Genomic DNA, 27,599 nt, shown 5'->3' with positions numbered 1-27,599 from the left:
AGACATTTGCAATGAACATCACAAAAAGAATTAATGGTATCATTCTATCATATCATAGAAAGAATGTCTACACATCAAAATGCACGGGCTTCAATACAGTTGAGCTAAAATAAAAATTGCTTTTTAATATGTTATATAATAATAAAATAATGGTTTCACTGATATAGTACTTACCATGTAATAGACAGTTTTTAGGTGCTTTACATAGTATACATTAACTAATTTCATCATTATGAAAGCACTAGGACATCGTACTGTTATTATCTCCATTTTATAGGTGAGGTATCTGATAGCAAATTTCTCAGGATCACACATCAAATAAATGGTGAAACTGATCAGGCAGTCTAGTACCACAGTCTTTGCTCTAATACTGCTTCTCAGACTATTTCTTACGGAACATTGTTTCCCCCAATATCAATATTTTTATGAAAGAGAATTAAACTGAGCAACTGGTCTAGGCAAAATTGAGTGTCATAGTATCAATAGTGCATGAAAACTATTTTGAAAATTTAGCAGTAGCATCTTACAATCAGGATTAAGTTCTAAACTTAAAAACAATGCTTTCTAACCCCCCATTTTAAATATGAAACAGCTGAAACCCAAAGACATTAAATTATGTGTCTGTAATCACAGCTTACTAGCAACAATAGGACTAAAACTAGATCTCTTGACTTCTATCTAATAATCTTTCCAGTTTCTTCCACACTACCCACACAAGGAAGAAATGCTCAAGATCATGTTTATCCCATGTTTGGGTATTTTTGTTTCAAGCTCCAAGAAATTTCCTAACTCTATTACCTTATAGTTGAGTATTTATAGGCTTTAAAGAACTAAGTTTAAGCATTATACTCTATCAGTAGTAGTTTTCATACATGATGATGCGATGTTTTTATATATGTCCATATACATATATTTCATTCGAGACCTTTTGGTTAAAAATCACAATATTACTTAATAAAATGTTAAGCTTAAACTTACATAAAATATTTCTCAAAGTTACTGTGTCTTTCATAACATCTGAGCTATCTAACACAGTACTGAAACAGAGTTGACATCCTGTGCCTGATTATGAACTGAGTGATTTGCATTTTCTGTAAAATTTCACTGTAGTAAGTAGAATTACATTTTTCCATGACTAATCAATCTTGTAAAAAAAATTTTTTTCCCGTGCCACGTGGCTTTCATGATCTTAGGTCCTCCACTAGGGACTGAACTCATGCCCTTGTCCGTCAAAGTGCAGAGTCTTAACTACTGGACTGCCAGGGAACTCCCCATGATTGAGCAATCTTGAGTGCCTGTGTCTTAGATTTTTGTTAATAATATTATGTCCATTAAATACAGAATGTAACCAAGAACAGAAAATATGTATAAAATGGATAAAATATGTAAATAAAATGATTGGTAATACATTGAAAACTTGGGGAAATTTCAAAAACAGTTTATATGTACATTTAGATGTAAACACATATACACTTATGTCAAACTTCCCCTACAATGAATGTCACTTCTCTTACCATTTTAGGATACAACACAAATAGAACAAAATGTCAAATGTAAGCTCATAGCACTCAAAATATGGTACATATGCCAAGCAAACATAATAAGAATTGAAGAGCAAATTTGAAATAATACATACCAATGAACAATATTCAGAATAATCAGATAAACAAAACAAGGAACCATTTTCATGCTAAGAATACTATAATTGAAATAATTTAGCTCAGACTCTCCAGAGCTCCAGACCCATATATACAAACACAGATATTAGATGAATATTCCAGAGAAACCTCAAACTAACCCATCCCCAAACCAAACTCTTTATTTTGCACCCTAAATTTCTGTTCAATTCATATTCCCTGTAAGATAAACTATATCATCACCTATCCAAACATTTCAGTCTCCCAAGATTATTATCTTATTTTTTCTTTTCCTTGCAACACTAATGTCCAGTTGATAACTAAGTCTTATAGGTTCTACATCTTTAAATAACTTCTCATGAATCAACTGCCTCTATTGATACCTTAATTCAGCCAATTTTGATCTCTCAACTGATTCATGCAATATCCTCATAAATGGTATTTCTGCTTATATAGTTCCAGTCCATTTTTTACCAAGCTTCCAGGTAGTCTTTCTAGAAGCAAATATCTGATTGTGTCCCTCTCTTGCTTTATATGCTTCAATAACTTACACAAACTTCAGAAACCCTCCCCTGCCTACTTTTGTTTAAACAAATCTGAAGCCATTCCACCATATTGTTTCCTCTGCCTGATATATTCTGTACACATAAGGTCAACATATTTCTAGCTTTCAATATTCAACTCAAGGATCATTGCTTCCATGAAGTCTTTCTTGAACTAATACCCACACTTCTCAGGGGGAAATGATAACACTATCCTTTGTGATTCCACTGTAGTCTACATATACATACAAATTATATGTATATATTTCTCATAGTACCTATAATATTATTGTGCTTATTTGTTAGACTCATACTAGAAAAAGCCCACAAGGAAAGGGGCTATTTTGTATGCTCTGTGATTTCTAGCACCTAGATCAGTACCACACAGCAAGTATTCAATAAATGAGTGTTGAATAAATGTTCAGGTTTTAGTTCGTGTGACTTCTTTCATGAAACCTTGTCTAGCCATCTGTTCAAATCAAATTTTATTTGACTTTATACTTTTGTAGAACATATTGTTGAGTCATCCATTTAGCACATCAACATAGCATGTTACCCATATATTTTAACTCCTCTGTGATACTGATAGCTTGTTTAGGGCATGTATTAGGTCTTTAATATTTTCCATGTTCTAACACACTGCTTAACTCAAAATAGAAATAAAATACTTTTAGAATTATGTATTAAAAAGTTAAAAATAAGTTTTAAGCCTAAAACAAATTGAAGTATGATTAATTTATTAATTTAACCTACCTGACTGTACATAAACATACATATATTTGAATCTGTAGTTAGTTACCCAGTTACGGAAAAAATGTATATATATATACTTCTATGACATATAATTAATCATTTTATTTTTATTCATCTATTGCAGCAGTTGTTGCTAAAAGTTGAATATACAACTACCTAAAATAAAAATGCCTGCAGATTTAACATGTTGTTAATATAAGAAAAGAATGAAAAATTAGAAAATAAGTAAGATATAGCAAAAAAAAAATTTCTAAGACAAGTTAGATAAATGAAAAATAACAAAGAAAACAGTAGAAGAGACAGACCTGCATGTCTTCTCCTTGTGGCGTCCACTTCTTCTGTGATCACATCGTGTAATGGACAGACATAGACAAAGGAGATGGGTGTGAGTGGATGTACTCAAAAGGTAAAAAGTGACACTGAAGGAAAGGGCCTCAGATTATTTTGAGAAAGAATCCTGTGCACAGTTGTAGGGAAGATATAATCAAATACATACCATATTAAAAGAAAAAAATACAGAAGAACTGATGGTGAACTGGTTAAGCTACTATGGATTAGCAGAATCAGAAAATTAAAGTTAGTATAGAAATAAAGAGGATTCAAATGTTTACAATTATTTATGGACAGCCAATCCTGAACAGTGATGCTGAAGAAAGATATCATTAGTAAAAACAACAGTACTTGTAAGACCACACTGTTTAAGACATTACTAAGTCCATTTCAGATCTGTGAAAATGCTTTTAGAATTTTTAGTTATCACTGAAAGGAAAAGATTTACTTGAATAATCTTCAAAAAGAGCAATAAAAATAGTTTATTTCTATGCCCTTCAACTTTCCTAAATTTGTCTGTACATATATGAAAATAAAGTATGACCATTAAGCCAATAATTCACAATACTTCATTACAACAACATATTATTATAAAAATATCCTAGAGTAACAAATATAATAAAACTCATTATAAAAGACTAGCTGAAATAAAAGGCTTTATTTAAATATTAATAATTCAAGTTAATGTTCAATTAAGATAAATTTTCTTTGATCATATTCCCTTATAAGGCTGATTTATTCAGAAAATTCTTACAGACATGACAGAACAGATCATTGATATTTGCATAGAAATTTGCCCATTCAAATCCAACACCTCCTATAGCAAATATAGCACGTGTTTAGGAAACACTTCTTTATCCATTGATAGTGGAAAAGTTCAGAAGACATTTTATACAGTGTTGAAGCAGGAAATGTATGGTAAACTGAGCATTCTAAGAAATTTTTTTCCAAAGATATTAAAGAGTTAGTATGACTGATACAGATAAACATTATAACACAAAATCAAAATGGCCTATTTTCATTACTTTCTTAGCTTCAAATCAGGTGATACAAATTCTTAAATCAAAACACCACACTCATTTCTGCAATACTTGTATCATGGTTTTTGAGTGATTTATAGAAAAATGTGTTTTATCAAAATATATTTGGAATATTGATATACTGAAATTATAACTCTTGAGAGAAATCATTCCTATAACAAATTTATCTTTCTGAATAGTGAGAAAATGAAAATTTTCCACTAGGAAAGAAGTACTGAGGTAACCAAAGCTTTATGTTTTAAGAGAGAAGAAAAATCCTGGTATGAATTCTAGAGATCTGAAAAAAAATTACATTTTGAAACTTAATGTCATTTTGATTACTATACAAGCACACTTTTCACCCATTCAAAAGTAGACAGTAAATCTCATCACAATTATAATACAAAATAGACTTTGCCAATAGGATCGACCACTAGAAAAGTATTATCCTCTGAAATACACTCACAAATTAACATGCTATATACCATATTTTTTTTTGCATCCCAGTCCACCCATTTCTCAAAGTAGATAAAATAGGAAAATATGATCTATATTAATACAATAGGTTAATGCTGAGATATATTAATATCATATTTTGCATCATTTCCTATAGTAAAAACTTCCCTACATACATATTTACCACACTACTAAAGCAGCTTTCACACACGTTAAAATGAAATTAGTATGAATTGGACAAAATAACCGCCTAAGTATATTCCACCTCTAAGAAAATATTTTATTTTTTGCAGAAAACATAAAAGCAACATAAATAAGTGGACCCTTTTTGCTACCTAGCATTTTCCTGTATTTTGAGTATTTTATAATGGCATTAAGGCAATATTTCTCATGTTGTATGGATTCAAAACATTCAAAATGCTTTCTAACACATTTATTAATTTATTATAGAGAATAACTGAAGCACACAGACTTTGAGTGACTTACCCAAGGTCATAAAATAACCTCAAGACCAGAACCAGAAATAGAACACACGTCTCCTGATTACAGATCAATTTTCTTTCTACTAGATGCCATATGACCCAATAAAAACGTGAAATAAAAAGTCAGTTAAGAGTAAATTTTTTTCACGGTAACACCTGAACTGGATATTTTATTATATAGTATTAACTAGATGCTTTTAAAAAGAGGTACATGGTAAAACTAACTATGCAAGTAATTCACCAATGCTTTTTACTCTTGTGAAGAATATGGTAATAGTTAGCACCAACAATTTAATTGTTTTGAGAAAATAATACAAAATTTATACTATAGAAAAGGATGAAAATGAAAGATTTTAACAATGACCTCACTATGAACTGAAAGTGCCTATTAAATCATTTTTCCATTATTTATGTCAACATGATCACTTAATAAATAGACCTTAATCTTACATAAAAATCACTTAACTTTAATTAGCAGACAGAATATTAATTTAAAGCATAAAATTTCAATGAATAGCTTTCAGTTATACCAAATATATTTTTTAAATGTTTGGCTTTCCTGTCTTCTTTGTGGTTATAGCTTTTATTATATACTGTTTGTATTAGAACGTCCACTTTTGAAAAGAGAAGCTTATACTCTATATTCTTTAAACAGCTGTGTCATATTTCAATGGTAATAGCTATAAAAACTTATTTCACATATATTATTATAATAAATTACAGGCTTTCGTGAACTTTGAAGAAGCTAAAAGTACGCCCTTCACTTTTCCTATCTCTCTACTTTTCCTTTAATCCTTACTTTGTGACAAACATTCTAACTTCAGTAGAATGCCGTTACCTGTTAACAGCAATTCTAATCAGAAATCTTTCTAACACTTCATTTAACCAATAACCAGTTAGAGAGATTAAAGACAGTAAAAGTATACCCTCTCTTAAGGATCTATTACTGTCACACTATAGCTGGTTGTGATTAGATAGATAGATCTATATAGATATAGATACAGATAAAATATGCACTTACCGCCTTAAGATTTTAAGTGTATAGTAGAACTTGCATGTAATTAAAAGTTAATAATAAGTATGAGGGCTTTTTTCCTGGAGGAGGAAATGGCAACCCACTCCAGTATTTTTGCTGGAAAATTCTATGAATAGCAGAGCCTGGGGGGCTATAGCCCATGGGGTTGCAAAGAGTCAGAAGTGACAAAGCATGCACACATGAGGGTTTTTAAAGGTCATAGGAACCTTAGAGTGTTTCCTTTAAGGGAAGGAGAGATATTTTTCAAAATAAAGCCTAAGCAAAACATCTACTTAGTAGATATCTCAATGATATAAAGATCAGGAAAGATCTAGAATAAAAAATCAAAATGTTTATCAAAGTTTACAGATTTCAAATTAAAATTTCCCTATTGTGATAAAAATCTTGTTGAAAAACTCCTCAATCTAAGTGATTCAAATTTATTTTCTAAACTAGTTATTACTTACCATAATTTTGCAACAACCTTAAGATTATTGAATATTTACAAAAGTTTCTACCTACTTATTGGAATAAGTGAAGCATGATCTTTTGAAATATTAACATATTTTTAAAGTTAACGAAAATATTTACCTTTTAAATGTCTTGTTTCTTATTCCTAGCTGTGCCAGTTTTTTTCTGATCCTATCCCTAGAGTATTACTTGTAATGCAATTTTAAATGCAGAAGAAAAACATGCTTAGAGTACTTATTGAAGGAGTTTAAAATAATTGATTTCCAAACTATAGCATGCTACTTATCATAAAAAAGAAAGTCATTTAAGTACAGGGTTGGCCTTATAAATTTATCTGTATGTTTAATGAAAATGGAACCAACTTTAAATGAGCAGGTAAACTCATAAATCATGAAATCTCACATTATTCCAGGAGAATATCTTTGTTAACAATGCTGTATTCACATCTGAAGGTATCAGCAGTACTTAATTCTAAAATTCCCATCAGTTGATTTGCGTTTTATAAAATATCTACTTAGTTTGTTTTATATCAAGTTCTTCTGCCAAAATAAAGTATATTCATGCTAAAACAATCCAGAAATAATTAGAAATTACCAACCTGTTAATACTAACCAAGAATATAACCTTGATTCTTTTTCCCAGATAAGATGGCTTAAGCTAGCATCTAATTAAAGATTAAATTGAAATATTTAGTCTGAAATAAATTGTTTCTACTCTTAAGAAAGGTTAGAGTATTCAAGAATGAAAGAAAACAAAAGCACAAATATCAAAATAATCAAGGAAAAATTTTAAGTATGAAATTTACTAACATAACACACTTTTGAATACTTAGTTTGCCTCACGATAAATTTTATAAAGCATAACTCCAAAGGTTGAATTGAGTAAAAAAAAAATCCCTGCCTTCACCATAGTTGCAGATCTATAAAAAACACAATATGGAAACTCTATTTTGGAAAAAATTAAAGGTTAATACATTAAATCATACAATGCTAAAACTAGGGGCTTTTGCATAGAAAATGTTACAGCAAGTAGTAAAACATAACTTGTTACTTTGAATATTCTCAATTTCCAAAAAACTGTATAACCATACAGTCACCCAGGAAAGTGCTTCATTGCCCCCACTTTTCCAGAAAATCATAAGCACTTATTTCCAGATAAGATACAGCAAGGTAAGTAGTACTGTCATGTTTCAGGGTAATTAAATAAAAAGTAGCTAAGTCAGTTGTAGATTTTCCTAGCTGCAGCATTACCTTCCACTTAGAAAAAGACAAATCAAGGTGGACAATCTTTTTTTATAGATAGTTATCAATTAATCATCACATATATCAGAAATCATTTATAATTACATCTCAAAGTATTATAGATTCTGAACTATTTAGGTCCAAGAGTTTTTTATTCTTGAGAAAGAGAAATTTTCTCAGTCTAAAACAGTCATTTAGTATAACTGAAATTAGCTTTTGCACCAGACTACTTTTGAGTTTAAGTAAAATATGAGATAAAATATTTTATGTAAAACTATGCTCTTTTCCCATATACTACGCTAATTACTAGAAGAACAGATAACTCACAAAGTGAAAATAATAAATTTCAACAGATTAACTTTGTTTTCATCATTTAAAAACAGTACATTATTGTAGGCATAGTATTCTAGTCTAGAATCGGATTGTTTATTGAGAAAATAAGCAACAGATTTTACAAGAATGTTTCGTTAACTTTATGGCCTACCCAAAATCTACAACACATTCTACATGAAGAAGATATTTAATGATTACTCTGAAGATTAAACATAAAACCTGGGTTTTAAGATCATTTATAAAATTCTTGTATTTTATGATCAATCAATAAATATCATTATCTTTCCCAGGGATTTTCATCTATATTACTGTCAGTTCAGTTAGAAATACTGAAAATAAATCACCCATTTGCTGATAATTCTCTCAGAACAATCTAGTTCAGAAATGTATTTTTTTTTTAAAGAAGCAGATACTAATCCATATTAAAGTTCATCTAAGTTTTTGTTAACCCATTTTCTAGCCTATATCATGCCATTTAGCACTCCAGTTCCATAGTCATATTTAAAATAAAAATTTCAAGCAGTGTTTTAATTGTTAGTATACATCCTTAAAATGCAAAATTCCTAGTGTTGTTCTTGTATAAATTTTCGTAAGACAGCAAAAGGAAAAGATAACAATAAATGTGATCGATACATAGCCAACAATGCATCTCAGGTTTGGGTTCAAGCCCTTACAAATTTTTTCTAATGCCACAAGTTTACTACAATAATTCCTTGATTAAAAAACTTTGACTATTAATGGAAGATGATCTCTTAGATTTTAGTGAATAAAAATTATATATTAAACACTGATTATAATTACTGATAATTAACATGGTAGATATATTGAAATATAACATAAAGAATGAATCCAAAGAGGTCTTCTGTGAAGTCCAACTCATAAACAGGCTATTGAAATGCAATTAGGCCCACCTGATAGCCCACTGTTTTCCACCCATTCTATCACTCCAAAGTTTCAAAAATTAAAAATATTCTCAACATATTCTACCTTTCTTTTAGAAACAAAAATATTTATGAACAATAGAATTTAACATAGCATTTACTGCCTTAGCATATTGCATACTTACTCATGACATTTAGGGTTTGAATTCCTAGGATTTCCCAGTATATAGGAAAATGCACAATTGCCAAGGTAGAAAAATCTATAAACATTTTAAACCATGACATTAAGGCACTCTAACTACATTAATTTTTCTCTACTGCATACATAGCTTATATTTAATTAGAAGGTTTAAGTAATAAAAATATATGCAATATATGAGAATACACAAATTAAAAATATCTAAAGGAATTTTAAGAAATTTCATTTGTGAGGCTTAAAAACATATTTGGCCAAATACTGCATCTTTTCATGATTTTAATATTCAATGTAATTTATTTACATAGATAATATATGGCCACAAGGGTATTCATATCATCAGACATGATGGCAAGCAAGAGAAATAAATAATAGTTTATGACCAAGGATAATCATATTACACAACACAAGGAGATATTTTTACACTACTAATTTTTGTTATATAAATCATAACATAAAACCAATTTTATACTTTATTTTTTAAAGTCTTCTGAAATATATTAAGCTACTTGTTATTTTCCAAATAAACTGATTATTTACATATTTATTTTTAATTGAAAGATAATGATTTACAATATTGTGTTAGTTTCTGCCTTATATCAACATTTTGGTGATTCTTAGATGAAACAAGTGATTCTTAATTGAAGATTTGAAAAACACTGTAAGATATTTTTCTTACAACTTTATGAATATATTTAAATTCCCAATATGATTTCAGTTGGCTTTTTTTTTTTAATTTTTAGAATTTAATTGTTTCACTAACAGAGAATTCACAGATTAAGCCTTTTGCACAATGGCATTTTTTCCTTATGGGCCTTCCGGGTGGCTCAGTGGTAAAGTACCTGCCTGCCAATGTAGAAACGCAAGAGACAAGGATTCCATCCCTGGGTTGGGAAGATCCCCTGGAGGAGGAAATGGCAACTCACTTGATTATTCTTGCCTAAAAAATTCCATGGACAGAGGAGTTTGGTGGGCTACAATCCATGCAGTCACAAAAAGTCAGACACAACTGAGTGAGCACACAGCACACATTTTTTCCCTTGCTCGCCAGACTTATGTAACACAATACTTCTACTCAAAACATCCTATTCTCTTTAATAGCACTATCACAATTATAACAACTAAATCTTTAGTATAATTATTTTTAACTTATGTATTATTGCCAGAATGTAAGCTCTATGAGGGCAATTGCTGCATCTCTCTTGTCTACCCCAGGAACTCGGTGCTTACCATAATGGCAGGCATACAACAGCATAGCAATGAATACTTGTTAATAAATTAATTAACAATTAATTAATTTAATTAATAAAATATTAATAATTTATATGTTGATATTTTATTTTCAGCCACATCTTGTGGTTTGCAGGATCTTAGTTCCCTAACAGGGATGGAACTCAGACGCCCTGCGGAGTGAGTGAAAGTGAAAGTGCGGAGTCCTAAACACTGGGCTGCCAGGGAAGTCTCTATATTGACATATTTTAAACTATAGGTTTCAGAGATTTAACACGAACTGAATTTCTGCATAAAAATACATTAACCTTGCTACTATAAACACAATTTTTAAAGATGATAGTATTATAAAAAACCACTAGCATTCTTAAATTTTGAGTGAAATTTTCATTGTACTCTCATCCAATTACTGATTAAAAGTAGTACTGATTATTCAGTTGACTTGTCTCTGCACTTCGCATCTCTTCCTTTTGCTTCTGGTTCAAGTTTTTGACCTCTACTACTTACTCATATCTCCCCAAAAAAAGAGAAGAAAGAAAGAAGAAAATAAAATCACTTCATCTCAATACACTGGTAGAATTAATGGCTTGAAGAGACTATTGAATTCACATACTATGCTATCATTCTGTCTTGTTTTGGTTGCAATAATTTTAGCTCCAGAAGTTGTAAGTAAATCATTACCAATTGATATAATACCTCAATAGCATTTGCAATTAAATATAAGGAATGGCCTACAAAGACAAACTTAAAAGAATATATATTGAGCTTTCTAGAGAATTTTTAAAGGGATGTAAGCACTTTTCATTTAATTTGGGTCTAAACAACCAAATATATGTTATTTTTTGTGCTTAAGTTAGTCACCTTTTCCCTAAAGAAATAATCTTAATAATAAAATAATTACTTTTTTCAAAAAACGTGTAACTAGTTTTCTAAATAAACCCTGAATTGTTTTCACCATTCTAATCTAAACAAGCTCTACACACTCTAAAGTTCACACCAAAGTGAGAAAAATGAGGTACAACAGCACACACATGTTTAAAAAGCATGGAATGCAATGCTTATAGCCTCATGCTTTCAGGTGTTTTCCAAATCCTGACAAACCTGGCTCAGATTGGTGTTTCTTTGTCGGCAATGGTTTGTCATCACTTATTGTACCATTCACCTTTTTCTGCTGGTCTTCCCATGTAACTTCTAATATAAATCAAAAAATATAATCAGAGTTTGCCAGACACGTTAGATAATCTGTGTACTAAAAACCTAAAAATACTTCAGGGATCTAATTTTAAAAACTTATTTTTCCTCTAAATTCTTCCATAAACTCTCAGTAGTATGCAGTCAATGGTTTAAATATAGAAATATGCCATTTAAAATTGTTTCATAGATTTCAAAATCCAATGCAATTAAGTTTACTTTCAGGAAATTCTAAACTTTATTTTCAATAAAAGATTATTGAATGTATGAAGAAAATGATTTCAGTGATACATCAAATAAAGCTTTTTTTAATCAATACTGAATAATATTAATTTATGTTATAAATAAACATTTTGCTAAACATTACTTTAGTGTGGTGAAACGAAATGTTTATATGGAACTAAAATACAGAGATTTTCATATAAATCAAGAGAAAATCTGTTACATTTAATATACAATAAGATAAAATGGTGATTTATTTACTCCCATATTTAGTACTTTCATTAAACAACAGAAAAATACATGTGCTATGGAATATTATCTTAATAAAAATTAGTATCTTAATAAAAAATAAATATTAGTTTGGTATCATTGAATATGCATTATCTGGCTTATCTAAAATCATTTGGAATTATTTGTAGTATAATATAATATTCATTCATTCAAAAAATATTTATTCACAACCTACTATAATCCAGGCACGTTTAGCCATTGGTGATATAACAACAACAACAAAAGACAAAAATCCATGGCCTCATAAAGCTTATATTCTTGTGGGAGAAATAAATTATAAACAAGATAAATGAGTAAAATATGTTGTGACTTAGATACTGGTAAGTGCTAAGAAGACAAACATGAAGTAGGTAAGAAATAAAGGAACAGTGCAAGGTGTGATGCAAATTTGAATAGAGTTAGTCATGGAAATTCTGATTAAGAAGGAAGGTTTTGCATGAGGAACTTAAGGAAGTAAGGGAGTTATGCCTATGATTATTAAGGGAGGGCATTACAGGTAGAAGAACAGCACATGCAAATGTCCTGAGGTAGAAGAATGTCTGATATGTTCTAGGAAAGCACAAAAGTCTCCTGGCTGGAGTACAGTAAAGAGATAATGGAAAATCACAGAAGGTGAGGTTAAAGAGGTGATGAAAAGGGAAGTGGAGGGAGTACAGATCATGTTGGGCCTTGTAGATCATGTTTCAAAAGATTCACTGGTCACTCTTTGATCTTAATCTCATAGCAGCGTTCACAAACACTTAAGTATACACTTGCTTCTCTATTTATTCACATGTTTCTAAAGCTATAAGTCAAGCAGACAGTTACCATCTAAGGATATTTTAATCCCCAGGAAGTTTCACCATGCCATAAATGATCCTCTGGTACTTATTCACCTTTGGCCACAAATAATGGGATACTGGAATGAAATACTAACCTATTTTATAATATAAAGCTAAGCAAAATATAACCAGGAAGATAAAAAGTACTGCCAAAAAAGAAAAAATATGCTATATTGCAACATCAAATATGGATGATTTTGGATACACTACTATCTTTGTTTACTTAGATTGCTTGAATTGACTGCATTAAGCATAAGGGTTTTTCAGTTCCTAGAGCTGAAATATGTAAATGCTATTTAATAAAGGCATTTTATTCTAGTCCAACATAAATCAGCAAGTAAATAAACTTCTTTCTTTGAGAGTATTTAATTTGCACTTTGGCATGTAGTTGACCCCCCTGATTTTCTAACTGATAAATAATCTGATAAAGATGCAAAATAGCATTCCCAAATGGTAAACAATCTGGATAAAGATGCCATGTTTGAATCAACTGTTAGGGGAAAGAGAAATCTTAAAAGCTTTAACGAATAAATTTTCTGATAAATTTCAAGACTCTAGTTAAATCCTCTTTAGTTAAAAGAACAAAATGATCTCTCCTTAGTCAAAATTAATCTGTGGTAACACAAAAACAACAGACTAATTTCCCTATGTTGGGGAAAATAATAAACTCATTTATAATACAATATTTCTTGATTTTGAATGACCAGCACTTTTGGTTATCTATCAACATATAAGATTTCACAAGCAATAAAGAGTTGGTTCTAAAATCAAATTGTCTAAAATCCTATACATTTGTTATTTAAAAAGCTATTTCAAATTTCACCATTTGATAGAGTTTGTGATGTTCCAAATGCTACCTTCTGAAGTAAGACTGAGTGTGTAGAAGTAGAAATAGCTTGTTTTGAAAATGGTTCAACCTTTCTATATATTGGTGGAAAACATATTCTGAAGTGTGGAGGAAAATATCCTAACACAAAACATAATTAGTTTTTAAAGACTTTTTTAAGTTGACAAACATTTTAGTTGAAGAAAATCTATTACATGGCAGTAACAAAAAAAAAAATCTCATAACCATCCATTTATAAATACCAGACAATACAACAATGAAAGAAGTCTTAGATCAAGGCTATCAATGATTGATAAAGGAGGTAACAGATACGTAACTGGACTAAGGTGACTTTTAGGAACATTTCTGCCATTAATTAGCTGTATATAACCTTAGACAAGTTTTATAGCCCCTCTGCCTCTAATCTGTTACCTTTGCAGTAAGGAAGCTGGTCTTGAAAGTTCTAAGGTTAATGCCAGCTCTAAATTTATAGAGTTTCTCTGGCTTCTTACTACTGATTAGTCAAGATTTTGTGTGAAGTACTTACACCAGAGACAATAAAATTAAGACACTGAATCTAGAAGATTTTCTAAAAGTTCTAAATGTGACTATTATCAAACCCTATGTTGAAACTCAAATGTCCATTTAAAACAGAACTAGTCATAAAAGCACAGAACTGACTACCAAATGATTAATTCATCACTCCAGAAACAATGCTAAGTATTAACCATACCTAGCCTTCTTTGAATTTATTGGTCATATAATTAAAATGAAACAATGTTATTAAGAATAAACTATGGAAAATTTCAGGAAAATGTTCAAATTGTTAGAAAAATGTTTTAGTGACATTAAAGACAAATAGCAAAAAAGTGCTAAGCATGCAGTCCCTCAAAGATAGTCTTTTCTACTGAAGGATTATTGTGGTAATTTAAAAAATAGTCTTCTTAATGTTACATAATAAAGATCTTAAGATTTAAGTACAAGGTAGTAATCCATGATATTGTACATCTACTACCAAAGAGTAGAAGTGAAAAATCAGAGATGCATAGTACAACTTAGTTGATACATATGAGTTCAAAAGAATGTCTCATTGCTCAGCTGCAAACTAGAAACCCAATCAAATAGAGAAAACATTTTTTTCTAGGGGGATAATTGCATCAAGTAAACATTCAGTTATGAATTTAATTTGTAGATGGGGAAGCCTAAAGACTGACTTAATAACTATTAGATAATTTGAAGAAATAATTTACTCATGAAAATTAAACTATGAGATATTTTTAAGCGATATTTTAAAAACCTACATGTCTACAGAATACCTATATTCCAGTTAGTACAATCCTATATCAAGACAATTTAAAGAGCACACATTCCTATGTTAAAAGGTTGTATTTGTATGATACTATGTGTTTCAATGTACTTTTACATACAGCATCATATCTGATCTTATAAACCACAGAAAGGACCATCTATCAGGTGTTTTCTACAGGTAAGAAAACAAAGAACTGATTAATAAGGATAAGAACTAAATAGTTGCCCAGGTTCACAAACAATTTCACAGGTATTACCTCATTTGATTCTCAAAATAGCATATGGGGGATAAAAGAGATACACTAAGATTTGCTTTTCTCAGATGAACTAACTTGACTTAAGGACCTAGAGTCACAAAGTTGGCCCACTGTAAAGGCAGGCCCTGAACCAAGGCCCTTTTTGAACCAAGGTTCCAAAACCTGTGATCTTTCTGTAGCACTGTATCACCTTCCTAAGATTATGCTATTTTCAAAAACAAACAAAAGATGGCTGTTTGTATTTAGTAAGCCAACAATGGTATGTTTTGAAAAATGGCTGAAGTTTGCAGAAAGGTGTGAGGTAGGAGGGGTTCTCTCCCATATTAATCAATTGAGGTTTTGGTAGTCTAAAAGAAATAAAATGAGCAAAAGGGGAAGCAAAGAAAAATAAGGAAGAATGGCTACAGTGAAGGAAAGGAAAGATTAGCAAAAGAAATTAGAACATATTTGTTTACAAGTTAAGTAATAGAGGTCACCATATAGTTGCCTACTGAAATACCCTAAACAGTCACAAGTCCTCAGTCTTTCAAATCCATCTTGTTCACCGTCACCAAGCTATTATTCTATAAAACAGATGTAATTGAGTGAAATATATGATAAATTCCTTGCTATTTTAAAGTATCCCTCAGTCTCTCCCAGTTTATTTTTTGTCAAAGTGTTATTCATCTAGGTTAGCAGGGAATGTTGTCTATAAAATCTATTCCTATCTAGATATTATGCAAATTTGGAAATTAAGACATGGGTATTGGTACTCTCTTTGCTCTAGAAGCATTTGTGAGAATACAGAGAGGCAGCAAAACGAAGCCTGTCCACACCCTATCACCCTAAATGCTATCTGATACCTTGAATACTTATAGAAGCAAGCATCCATTATGAAGAAAGTAAAAGTTATTTTATTATTTTTGATTCCTTTGAAACCTGTATTTTTCCCCTCTTCTTCCCATCCTTCCTTCCTGTCTTCCTTTCTTATTTATATGGTTCTCTATATATGAAATAATGTACGCAACTATACATTGAGACTCAAAGGAACAAAATATTTTTCCTTACATCTCATTGTGTATCTTTAGGAACCTGACTTGTGAAGGCAGTATGGTAGAGTTTAGTTTATAATCCCACAGTGAATGGCTCACTAATAGACAATAGTAGGATATGGCCATTAAGTTTCCCCAAACAGATTAACGAACACTAATAACACCATTAACGAACACTAATAACACCATAAACAGTAAATTAGATAAAAACTATTTGAGACTAACAATTTTTTAGCCACATCTCCAAAACACTTAGTTTCTGTTAAAGATCCTTACAGGTTAGTTTATTTTACAGAAGAGGAAACTGAGGTTCAGAGAAACTACAACAAAAGCCTTGTCAGAGGTCATACGCTTAAGAGTAGAAATGAGTTTAAAACCTGATGTATTGACTTCCAGTGGAGATCTCTAAACATTATGAAACTGGAAAAGTCCAAATGGTTTAAGCAATTTTAACTTAGAGAAAAGTTTTCTAGATATTTGCATGCTGAGCTTTACATGTGGATTGGAACATGTACAAATGCTGCACAATATGCACTGATTCATACTGCAATTCAGGTAGTTTCTTTCCTCCTTGTACTGTTGCTGATGCAAATTATGTGACCAAGAACAGCATCAGGGTTACTATTTTCCTCAAAACTACTAAATAATATATATGAAATAATTGGTTCAGAGTGATCATAATCGGGTTTAGTTTCACCTTAAATCCAAATTTTCAGATTCTTGCTGAAAACACAAGATTATAGCAAGAAATAATAGTACTTACTATGTGACAAGTATTACTGTAAGCAAATTAAATAAATTATTTGAGAAGTTAATTTATAGCATATTTACATAGCAAAGAATGTTTGGAAAGTGAAAGTGAAAGTTGCTCAGTCATGTCCGACTCTTTTCGACCCCATGGACTGTATAGTCCATGGCATTCTCCAGGCCAGAATACTGGAGTAGGTAGCCTTTCCCTTCTCCAGGAGGTCTTCCCAACCAAGGGATTAAACCCAGGTCTCCTGCATTGCAGGCGGATTCTTTACCAGCTAAGCCACAAGGGGAACCCAAGAATACTGGAGTGGTTAGCCCACCTCTTCTCCAGCGAATCTTCCCAACCTAGGAATCGAACCAGGGTCTCCTGCATTGCAGGCAGATTCTTTACCAACTGAGCTGTGAGGGAAGCCCATTCACAAGGGGCTAGTTCAAGGCAGTTTACCATTATCACCCTCCCAAGGTACCAAATACTCATCCACATTTTCCAGCAGCTCCGCCCCCATACCTGACTTTCTCCATTCACAGGCTCTAACTTGTTTACTTTGAAATTTCTACACAGTAATAACTCAGATCAGTCCCCTCAGGAAAATTGACATTTCGGTGTTCTAGAAATTCTGTTTTATATTATTAAAATAATTAAGTCATTAAAGAACATCAGAATATGAAGTACTATCACAAGCAGTGGGATAAATATTTTGGCCTGAAAACACGCCCAGAACACTTCAAAACTTACTTCCTCTATATGTATCACAATCTTAAGAGACTCTATGTAAGTAATATGTTATAAATTTACCAATAATGTCTTATTTGTTCTTATCATTAAATTATTACTGTATTACTATTTTTTTTAATTGGGAGCTCCCCAAAGCAGGAAATGTATCTTACTGATCATTGCATCCTCAATGACTACAAGTTGGAAATAGCAGCTATTGGCTGAGTTGAACTTAACTAATATCTAAAACACAAACACACGGTTGAAACACGTGCAAGGAAAATGCCATTCATCTGAAAAGGCATGGTATGTATATGTATAACTCAGGGAGCCAAGACTAGAAATCTGCTCCTATGTGGACTGAAGAAAGCTAATCCTCTAGATTCTGCTCTTTTATCAGTGAAGCAAAGCTGTTTTATCAGAAGATTTATACGGTTCCTTCCGAATCTAAGTCTTGATTCTAGATCTAGGAACAAAGCTACAGAACACTGATACATATCTTGGCAAACTACAGGCAGATGACTCTAGACAACAAATTGGCCGATCTAGATTTACAAGTCAAAGAATGAGCACAAAGTTTCCCACATATCCTTCAAGTATTCTTGCTTGCTCCCCTGACCTTTCCTGTTAGTCCAGATTTTTATTTCCTTTCTTCCTTTCATAGCCAGAGGTATCTATGTGGTGGTGGTTTAGTTGCAAAATCAGGTCTGACTCTTGCAATCCCATATACTGTAGCCCATCAGGCTCTTCTGTCCATGGGATTTCCCAGGCAAACAACCTCCATTTCTTTCTTTTAATCCACTCTAATCGGTCTTTTGGCTCAGAGGTAAAGATTCCACCTGCCAATGTGGGGAGCTTCGCAGGTGGTACTAACGGTAAAGAACCCGCTTGCCAATGCAGGAGACATAAGAAAGGCGGGTTTGATCCCTGGGTTGGGAAGATTCCCTGGAGGAGGGTACGGCAACCTACTCCAGTATTCTTGCCTGGAGAATCCTATGGACAGAGGTGGGGAGGGCTACAGACCATGGGATCGCAAAAGGGTTGGACATGACCTAGCAACTAAACAACAACAATTGGCCGTTTACCCCTTACAACTCCACCAAAACTTCTCTAAAAAAAGGTTAACACAATGGTCTCCTATTTGCTAAATCTAGTGATTTTACCTTCTTGATAATTCTCTTTGCTTCAAGTACTTTATTTGCACTTAGGACACTATAATCCATGGCTTTCCCACCACCTCTCCTCTGACTCTTAGTTTCTTGCTTCCTCATCCTTCCAACTTCTAAGTAAGAATAGTTCAGTTCATAGTCCTCAGACTTCTTTTAGCTATCTACACTTGTGATCTCTCATGATCTCAATAGGCCTCGTGGTTTTAAGTCTCTCTTTACAAGGATAACTCCTAAATTTATAACTATAGTCCAAATCTCTCAACTAAATCCAGAACATATTTCAAACTGCCTATTTGACATATCTTACATGTCTAACAACATCTCTATCTTATATCTAAAACTGAGCACCTGACATTCCCACCAAATCTACTTTTCTCAAGTTTTTTCCCTCTACCCGTTAATAGAAACTCCATATCCTTCCAATTACTCAGGGCCAACACTTGAATGTTACCACTGCATCTCTCTTACCCTGTCAGGTAACTCTGTTGGTTCTATCTTTGCATACCTATCCAGAATGCAACGACTTCTATTACTCTGGTCTAAGTTAGCTACCATTACCTCTTTCCTGGGTTATTAGGAATGCCTCCTAGTAGCTCTCCTTGTTTCTAATCTTGATTCTTTCAGGTTATTTTCAACCTAACAATCAAACTGATGTTTTTTAAAAAAAGAAACAGTTTAAATCTTTCTTTTTCATTCGGTGAAAAGCAGAGTCCTAACACTGATCAATAGGTCATATATGGTTCACCTCCCCAGACTTTCTGACCACACCTACTATCATTCTCCACCTTTCTCACTCTGGAGCACTCAACTGACCTCTTTACTGTTCCTCGAACAAGTCAAACTTGCTCCCATTACAGAGCCTTCATGCTTGCTGTTCCCTCTGCCAGGTACACTTTTCTTCCCTAGACCTTCACGTGGTAATTCAAGTCTCTGCTCAAATATTACATACTTCTCAGAAAAAATTATCAGGAATCATTTACCCTACTCTCTTGAACACTATCTATTCCATTATCCTGATTTATTTTTTCTTTGTAAATGCCAGTATCTGAAATTATATGATACATTATTTTATCATTTGCTTCCCCTAATAAGGACAATGAGGCAGGTACACTATTTTATGTGTACACTAGTATATCTCCAGCACTCCCAAAAGGAGACTGGAATATAATAGTTTTATTATTTATATAAAGAATGCATAAAATTCTTTGCAGGAAGAATGAATAATGAAAAAAACTAGAAACTCATCAATTATTTTGTTCTTTGAGTTTTGTAGTATGATGCTATGGATTAAGCTGTCTCATTTTAACTCATTGGAGGTATGAAGAGCAATATATTAAAAAGGATTGCTGTTAGGTAAATAATTATTTGAGAAAATTGAAACCAATTTCATGAACCAAAGAATTTGATTTTAATATAGGGTTAATGGAGAAGCTCTGGTTGATCATATATCTCGATAATTGGAGGGCAATGTACACTACGTCTATTCCAAAATGATATGTGGGCCCTTCACACCAAGAGATAGAATAAAGTTAGCTTCATTATTTCTTCCCTTTCTCTCTTTCGGAAGAGAGGATGGTGAAAGTCCATCAATGAGGAACTCAATGCTTGAGCATTTCTAACACACAGTTACAGCTGGAATTCACTATACCTAGAATCAACTATATTCCAACATAAAATAAAAATTAATACATAAAAACAAACAATATTCATGGTCAATTAGAGGTCAGGAAACAAACAAAAAAGCCTGGTGAAAGTACTTCATTAGTTAAAATTCACTGTTTTTTCTTTCTATATAAGTAAAGGAACAAAGTAACATCACTTTAATTTCTATAAATTTCGCTGACCCACAAACATGCTTTAGCCAATTAAAAAAACAACCTCCTACCTTAACATTACTCGTGAACTTTAATATGAGATTCAAAATAAACACTAAATTTGTCTCTCCCAAAAGAAATGCCAATAAGAAATTATTAGACACGTAGACCTTAATCATAAGTAGAACATGAAAAGATTAAACTAAATAAAACTGAGAGTTAGTCTTAAGTAAAATATACAGAGTTTTCCTTTTTCAAATTTTTATCAATAACTCTTTATAGATCCAGCTATATCATGAGTAGGATTGGTCTACATAACAATAATGATGTTTTGCAGTCAAGAGGACTTTTATATAAATTATAAAAATAATGAATGTGAGTGACTGAGGTCCCAATAACCATTGTCACTAGAACCTTTACATGTAAGATTGAAAAGCTACAAATATTAGTTTTAAAACTGTGAAAAATCTACAAATATTATAAATTTGTTTAATATTGTTGAACTTATAATTAAGTTCATTTTTACTTTTTTTAAATAGTTCAATTTAAAAAATATTTCTGGATTGAAAACTACGTATGCTGTGTTTTTCTAAATGCATAATAATACAACCATCACTATTTTTCTCAGAATCTCATTCCTTACTATGACCAATAAACTAAAACTTTTTAATGCCATACTTTAATAGAATAGGATTGTACTAGGATCCAACAAAAAGGTAGGTACTTCAAAAACAAATTTTATATTCAGATATGTATTTTTAAAAGAGCAGAAAATGTTGGATAACTTAAACTGGGACTACAGTTGTATTTATACTTATTTAAGTAAAGAAAGCACATTCATGCACATCACAAATGTCAATACAGGATATTTAATATACATTAACGCACTATTAACTTCACATTAGACTTGCCTTTTTTTCCATTATTAGGTGGATTTGGTGTTTCTCCCTCATTGTCTTTACAACATTGAAAACAGACAACAGTGAATAATTAAGGTCATTAACAACCCAAATAAAATCAAGCACACCACAAAAGATGATATCACACAGTAGAGAAACAAACCCATGCACTAAATATGACACCTCACAGTACTGAACTAAAAAGTATACTCTTCCTAGACTATAATAAAAATAATAAAAACAAAATGAAGAATAACAAGTCATTTTATAAGTTAGGAAGATTATAGTTATGGTTTATTCTAATTTAAGAACGAATATAATTTATTAATTGAATTGATTTTGAGAATCAAGCATAGGTGACAAACTGTCTCAATGAATGGGTTTCTTTACAATGAAGTTGAAAATAAATAAAAGTAAAATGAACTACTGCTGACGTCTCCAACCTAACGATATCCTACACAATGACTTTACTGCAAAAGCTAATTCTTGAACAGTATTGAAAGACTTTCAGTATTTGTATGGACTAGTTTCAGAAATATAGGAATGGGCAAGCAGGGAAGCATTAACTATACAGCTAAATTTAAATGAAGCTCATTCTTACAGTATTCCCTAAAAAAGTTATTCCTAAAGCACTTCAGGAAAATGGAAGATGTGTTACATTCTAGTAGTTAGTATCTGATATGTTCAGAACAGACATACTTACCCTTTTCTATATCTATGAAGCTAAACTTGCCTTTGTTTCCATGACCAGATCTACACTGATAATTTTTCTTATCTTTATAACATTAAAAATCATCACTAAAAATTAGCAGTTGCAGCTTAAGAGGTTTTCTGTCTTAGACTACCATCACTACTGCAAGAATGCATCCATGAAAACATATCTTATGCACAATGTGCAGAGTGGCACTGCTTTCACACAAGATAAAGGAGAGAACAAAAGGCACATAAAGTGCACACTACTATTCAGGAACACAAGATACTGATGAGTTAAATCCTTTCATAAACATTTTGATAAAGCAAAAATTATGATATGTAAACATAACTGGGGCTTAAAAATACCAACATGAAGTGTTTTCATTCCATTTAGAAGGAGGACTCTTTGAAGAGAAATTAGGATTGTCAATAAATATTAGAGCAATACTGAGCTGGGATGAAGAGGAACCCACAGATAATTGTTCTTTCTTTTTTCTTTTTCATTTGGCTTAGCTGCCCCATGGCATGTGGGATCTTAGTTCCCCAAGCAGAGATCAAACCCATATCCCCTACATTGCAAGGCAGATTCTTAACGACTGGATCACCAGGGGAGTCCCTGATCTTATTGTAGAGAAAATTTTATGGATAAATTATGATGGTTTCTAAAAGTTTCAAGAACTAAACTTTTGGATTTTACAGTCTTCCCTATATTTACTTGTAATTTACCTCTAAAAAATCAAACTTGTTGAGAGGAGAATCTGGGACTTCAATGTATCTGCACTCAATGAAACACGTGGCAAAACACAGTGTTTCAATAGACACTGCACGAACCGAATATAAAGCTGGAGTAAAGGGTAAGTATAAACCTGGGTCAGATGTATTGTCTATGATTTCACTCTGATTTAAACAACGAGGAGGATGTTCAAGCAGGTAAATTAAATATTCTGATAAGTCACCTAGATAGCTCATGTAATCAATAATTCTCTCCATCAATAAAATTAAGTAATTATTTTAAAATTAGGACTGAATAATCTGTTCTCTATTCCAGATTATAAATCTTACAAGAAACAGAAAAGTCATGCTTTCAAAACGTTCTATTATTTAAACACACAGACAGACCTGCTTTGACCCCTTCACCCTGCTTTTCTCCCCACTGCTCTTCCACATGTCTAGTTTCTTCATTAACTTCTGTACATGCACAAGTAAAGAAAAGGATAAGACCAGACATGTACATTTGTTACTCCTCAATAAAATAAGACAAAAACTTTCAAATTATTCATGATACAATGAGTGATTATAAGGAATTGAATAGATTATTTTTTAACAAGTTTCTGACATGTTAGGGAAACAAGTAAGTATACGGTGAATAAGTTATCACACTGTCTCCTTTTATGATAACTTCGATTTGTAAAAGAAATTGCGGCCCATAAACATCTGTAATATATAACAACTGTAAGAAAGGCAAAATACTTCATCTGTAAATGATATATTTCTTAGAAAAATAGTATAACTTTTCTTCTAGAGAAACAAAAAAAATTATAAACTCATTCCTATTTTTATAAATTGCAATACATCAAAGTTGGGGGAAATTAAAAATAATAACGTCTTACAGGTATTTAGTACATTGTACTTTCTTTATATTGTTTCCATTTTCTCTGATTCTCAGATTTTGACTAATATTGTACTACTGTCAAGACCAACACATATAAGGCTTTTAATTAATTTAATTAATAGACAAATATATTCCAAGTCAAAAAGAATTAAACTAGGACATTCTCATTTTTCAGCTATTGAACAGAATCAGAAGATAAACATGCCATTACTTTGATTCTAAACTAGTCACTGAATTATAATGTCTAACCACTTGTAAAGAGATAATCCAAATATAATTTAATTTAGACCATTAACCAATAGACAATTTTGCATTATACCTTTAACTTCGGTTAGAAAGGTAGAATATATATAGCCATTAAAGCTAAACTAAATGATACAATGATGTATTTGCTGGAATCTTCATATTAATATTTATGAAAACACTACTACAATCATCCACACTCTTAAGCAAAACAAAAAACCAACCCCCCTCCAAATAATTTTAATTTATACTGGAAAGAATAAAAGAAGTTTTTTTGCTCTCTCTCATTTATAAAAATGGAAAAGTCACAATTAGCGACATTAAAGGAAAACTGTAGTTTTAATACATCTTATAGAGTAAAAGTCAGACAGTAAATAGAATGTTTGTTGACAAGCTCATTAAAAATGTCAAGTATCAGCTCTAATGTTAGTTTTCTGGTATATTTATTATTACAAATGATGGAGTACTCATATCTCAATAGAATATTGCTACTGAAGATACAAAAATTGAATTTAGAAAAAATTATGGCATAAACTGTGTTTCTGACTTCATATGACAACAGATGATGCCAAAACTCTATCTTTAAAATTTGTGGGGAGAGGAGACAAAAAATTCCATATGTATTATAGAACTTCCCTTATGGAAAAACTACATACTCCTATTTTTATGTAAATAATAGAGAAATATAGTAATGCTGCTAAAATCTTTTTATCAGGCTGTATAACCATCACAATAGTGCTGAGTTGTTTAACATTATAGTTCATAGGACATAGCAAATAAAAAGGACCACAAAATAGGAGTTGATAAATCATTCAACTGCAACTAACAAGAATACAGCTTGTTTTGAATTATGTAAGGCAATAAAATTACTGCTGCCCAAATGCAATACACTGAAAAATGTGTTACAGATAGGTTATAGAGATATGAATTTTACTATAAACATATATAGAATGACAAGTTTATTTTAACAGTACTTTCTATACTATTTGAAGTAGCTTTTCAATTTGTAAATAAATATTACATGCATTCATTCAACAAATATTTATTGAGTGCCTATAATGTGCCAGGCATTATTCTATGTGCTGGAGATTCACCAGTAAATAAAATAGCTGACAGTTCTTCAAAGTTACAACATCATCTGCAGAATTCTATAATCAGCATAGGAATTTTTATTGCCTTGGTAAATGTATGACATTCTATATAGCAAGACTCAATATTTTTCCTCTTGAGTCATAATGTAACATTGATAACAAAACTGTACACATTTAACTTTATTATACTATAAACAGTCTTGCTATAAAATAAAAAATGATGCAGGAAATAAGAAGCACAATCACTATCTAATTAAAAAAACTTCCTTTTCTAGAAAGCCAAATTGAATAATTAAAAAATCATCATAAACACAAAATAAAATATATGATGATAATTATAACTAGACTAAGTGTATATCCTCAATGACATAAACACAGACTGCAATTGACATCTTTGGTTAAAGTCTTCCACAAAACATAAAATTTTATGTCAAAGCAAATTTAAAAAATAAAGCAAATTTTACCTTGTGATTGAAAAGAAGCTAAATTCTTTGTATTCTTACATGACTGAATCAAAGAAATTTAACTTCTTTGTATATTTTTGAAGTAAAACAGAAATTGAACACTTTATCAGAATCACAAAACAAAATAATTTTACTGTAATAAAAGTCTATATAGTGAAGGAACATCAATTGCAGTTGGGTTTATTTTTGCTCATATAGCCCCCCAAAAAGGCTATCAGCACAAAACAAACCCTCCTTTATGTACAGACCTTCATAAGGTTCTATCTCCTTGACTCCATTGTCTAGGAAAAACAAAATAAAAACAAAACAAAAAAAGGGAACCAAAGCACAGGGGTTAAAAACAACAGAAATTTCCAAAGGCACAAAATGTATCATCTATTAAAGAAAAGTTAAATGGTGACTTAAATATGTTTGTTGGTATGTTGGTTTTGGCAATGCACATCCCATTACCAAATAAAGGGACCATTTAAAAAAATGACATTAAAAATCATTATATTCTATCAGCCATGCTTTTAGAGGTCCTTTATCCAAGACTTTATAGACCTTTGGGGAGTATGTTCATCTGTGTATAAGCAAATAGGGTTTTCTTATGCAAAAATTTGAAAGTATTAAAAATATCAGTACAACATGCATCTTTCTTTGTATATTCATGATTACCTTTTTCTGGCACTCCAGTTTTGAGAAGGATCACCATTGTTGTGCATCAGCTAACCAGTCCTTTGCAGTGTGTGAAAATTGATTTGGCTAGTTACTAATAAACTTTACTTAACTATCAACAATTACATAAACTTAGTTGTAGCAAAGAAATATCATCCAACTGCTTATTTAAGATCATTAAATTTACTTCTTAAAATGCATTTATTAAAATTTGAAAAATGTGCAAGAGCAATGATGATAGGTTATTTGCCTCCAAATATTATAGATTTTAAATGCACAATATAGAATATTTATAAATTTATTTCCAAATATAACTACTAAAAATGCAGCTAAGGTATTCGATTAACAAAAGAAGAAAGCTAATACAAAGGAAGTAAAAAAAAAAAACTTGATTCACCTTAGCTTCCATGTGTATATCCTATATGACACAGTTAGAAATAAAACTTACTTCTCTCCAATGTTCCCTTTGGTGGAAGCTGTGGGAGTTGTCGGCCCCTTCGTCCTGCCACTGGAGTACTTGATGGGCTTGTTTGGACAGACCCAGTACGAGGATGAGACCTACAAGATACATCATTAATATTCATTTTCAATAGAATGAGTTAAATATTTTTAATATATTTGGTTCATATGATAGCTGTATGGTGCAATTTTAAAGGAGGTTTAGCTGCTGATTAAAAGGTTAGGAAAAGTAGGACAAAATATGGATATTTGAATGATTATCTAAATAGCAGAAGATGTTTCTACTGTTATGTAATATGCATACATACACAGATACATGCACACAAAGTCTTACAGTAAAATCCATGGAATTATTAATGTAAACTGAAATTCTATCCATATGAAAGCAAGGAGAGAAGTCTGCAGCTCAAAAAATGAAAGATAATGCTTCACATTTCTTTCTACCAGATTTCAAACTCTTTAACACTAACCTCCCTCCCTTGATCCTAAGAGATTTT

At 31.4% G+C, this 27,599-nt stretch overlaps 1 protein-coding gene across 40 annotated transcripts in view; it reads right to left on the bottom strand.

The window, feature by feature from the left end:
- Window positions 1-27,599, bottom strand: part of RIMS2 (regulating synaptic membrane exocytosis 2) — a 576,029-nt gene that overhangs the window by 160,267 nt on the left and 388,163 nt on the right. For 20 of the 40 annotated variants that reach the window (XM_088844724.1, XM_088844710.1, XM_088844721.1 and 17 more), the window contains one exon: window positions 27,092-27,201. In XM_088844724.1, coding sequence (XP_088700850.1) covers window positions 27,092-27,201 — 110 coding nt within the window. Of the gene's footprint in view, window positions 1-3,237; window positions 3,280-26,234; window positions 26,268-27,091; window positions 27,202-27,599 lie in introns of all 40 variants that reach the window. The other 20 variants (XM_088844708.1, XM_088844731.1, XM_088844728.1 and 17 more) reach the window with 5 other exon arrangements.

Source organism: Moschus berezovskii, chromosome 16 (genome assembly GCF_049115385.1).
Source record: "Moschus berezovskii isolate FMDL1 chromosome 16, NW_MosBer_1.0, whole genome shotgun sequence".
Taxonomy (NCBI): domain Eukaryota; kingdom Metazoa; phylum Chordata; class Mammalia; order Artiodactyla; family Moschidae; genus Moschus; species Moschus berezovskii.
Note: the sequence above shows the minus strand (reverse complement) of the source record. Positions and strands in the feature narration are given on the sequence as shown.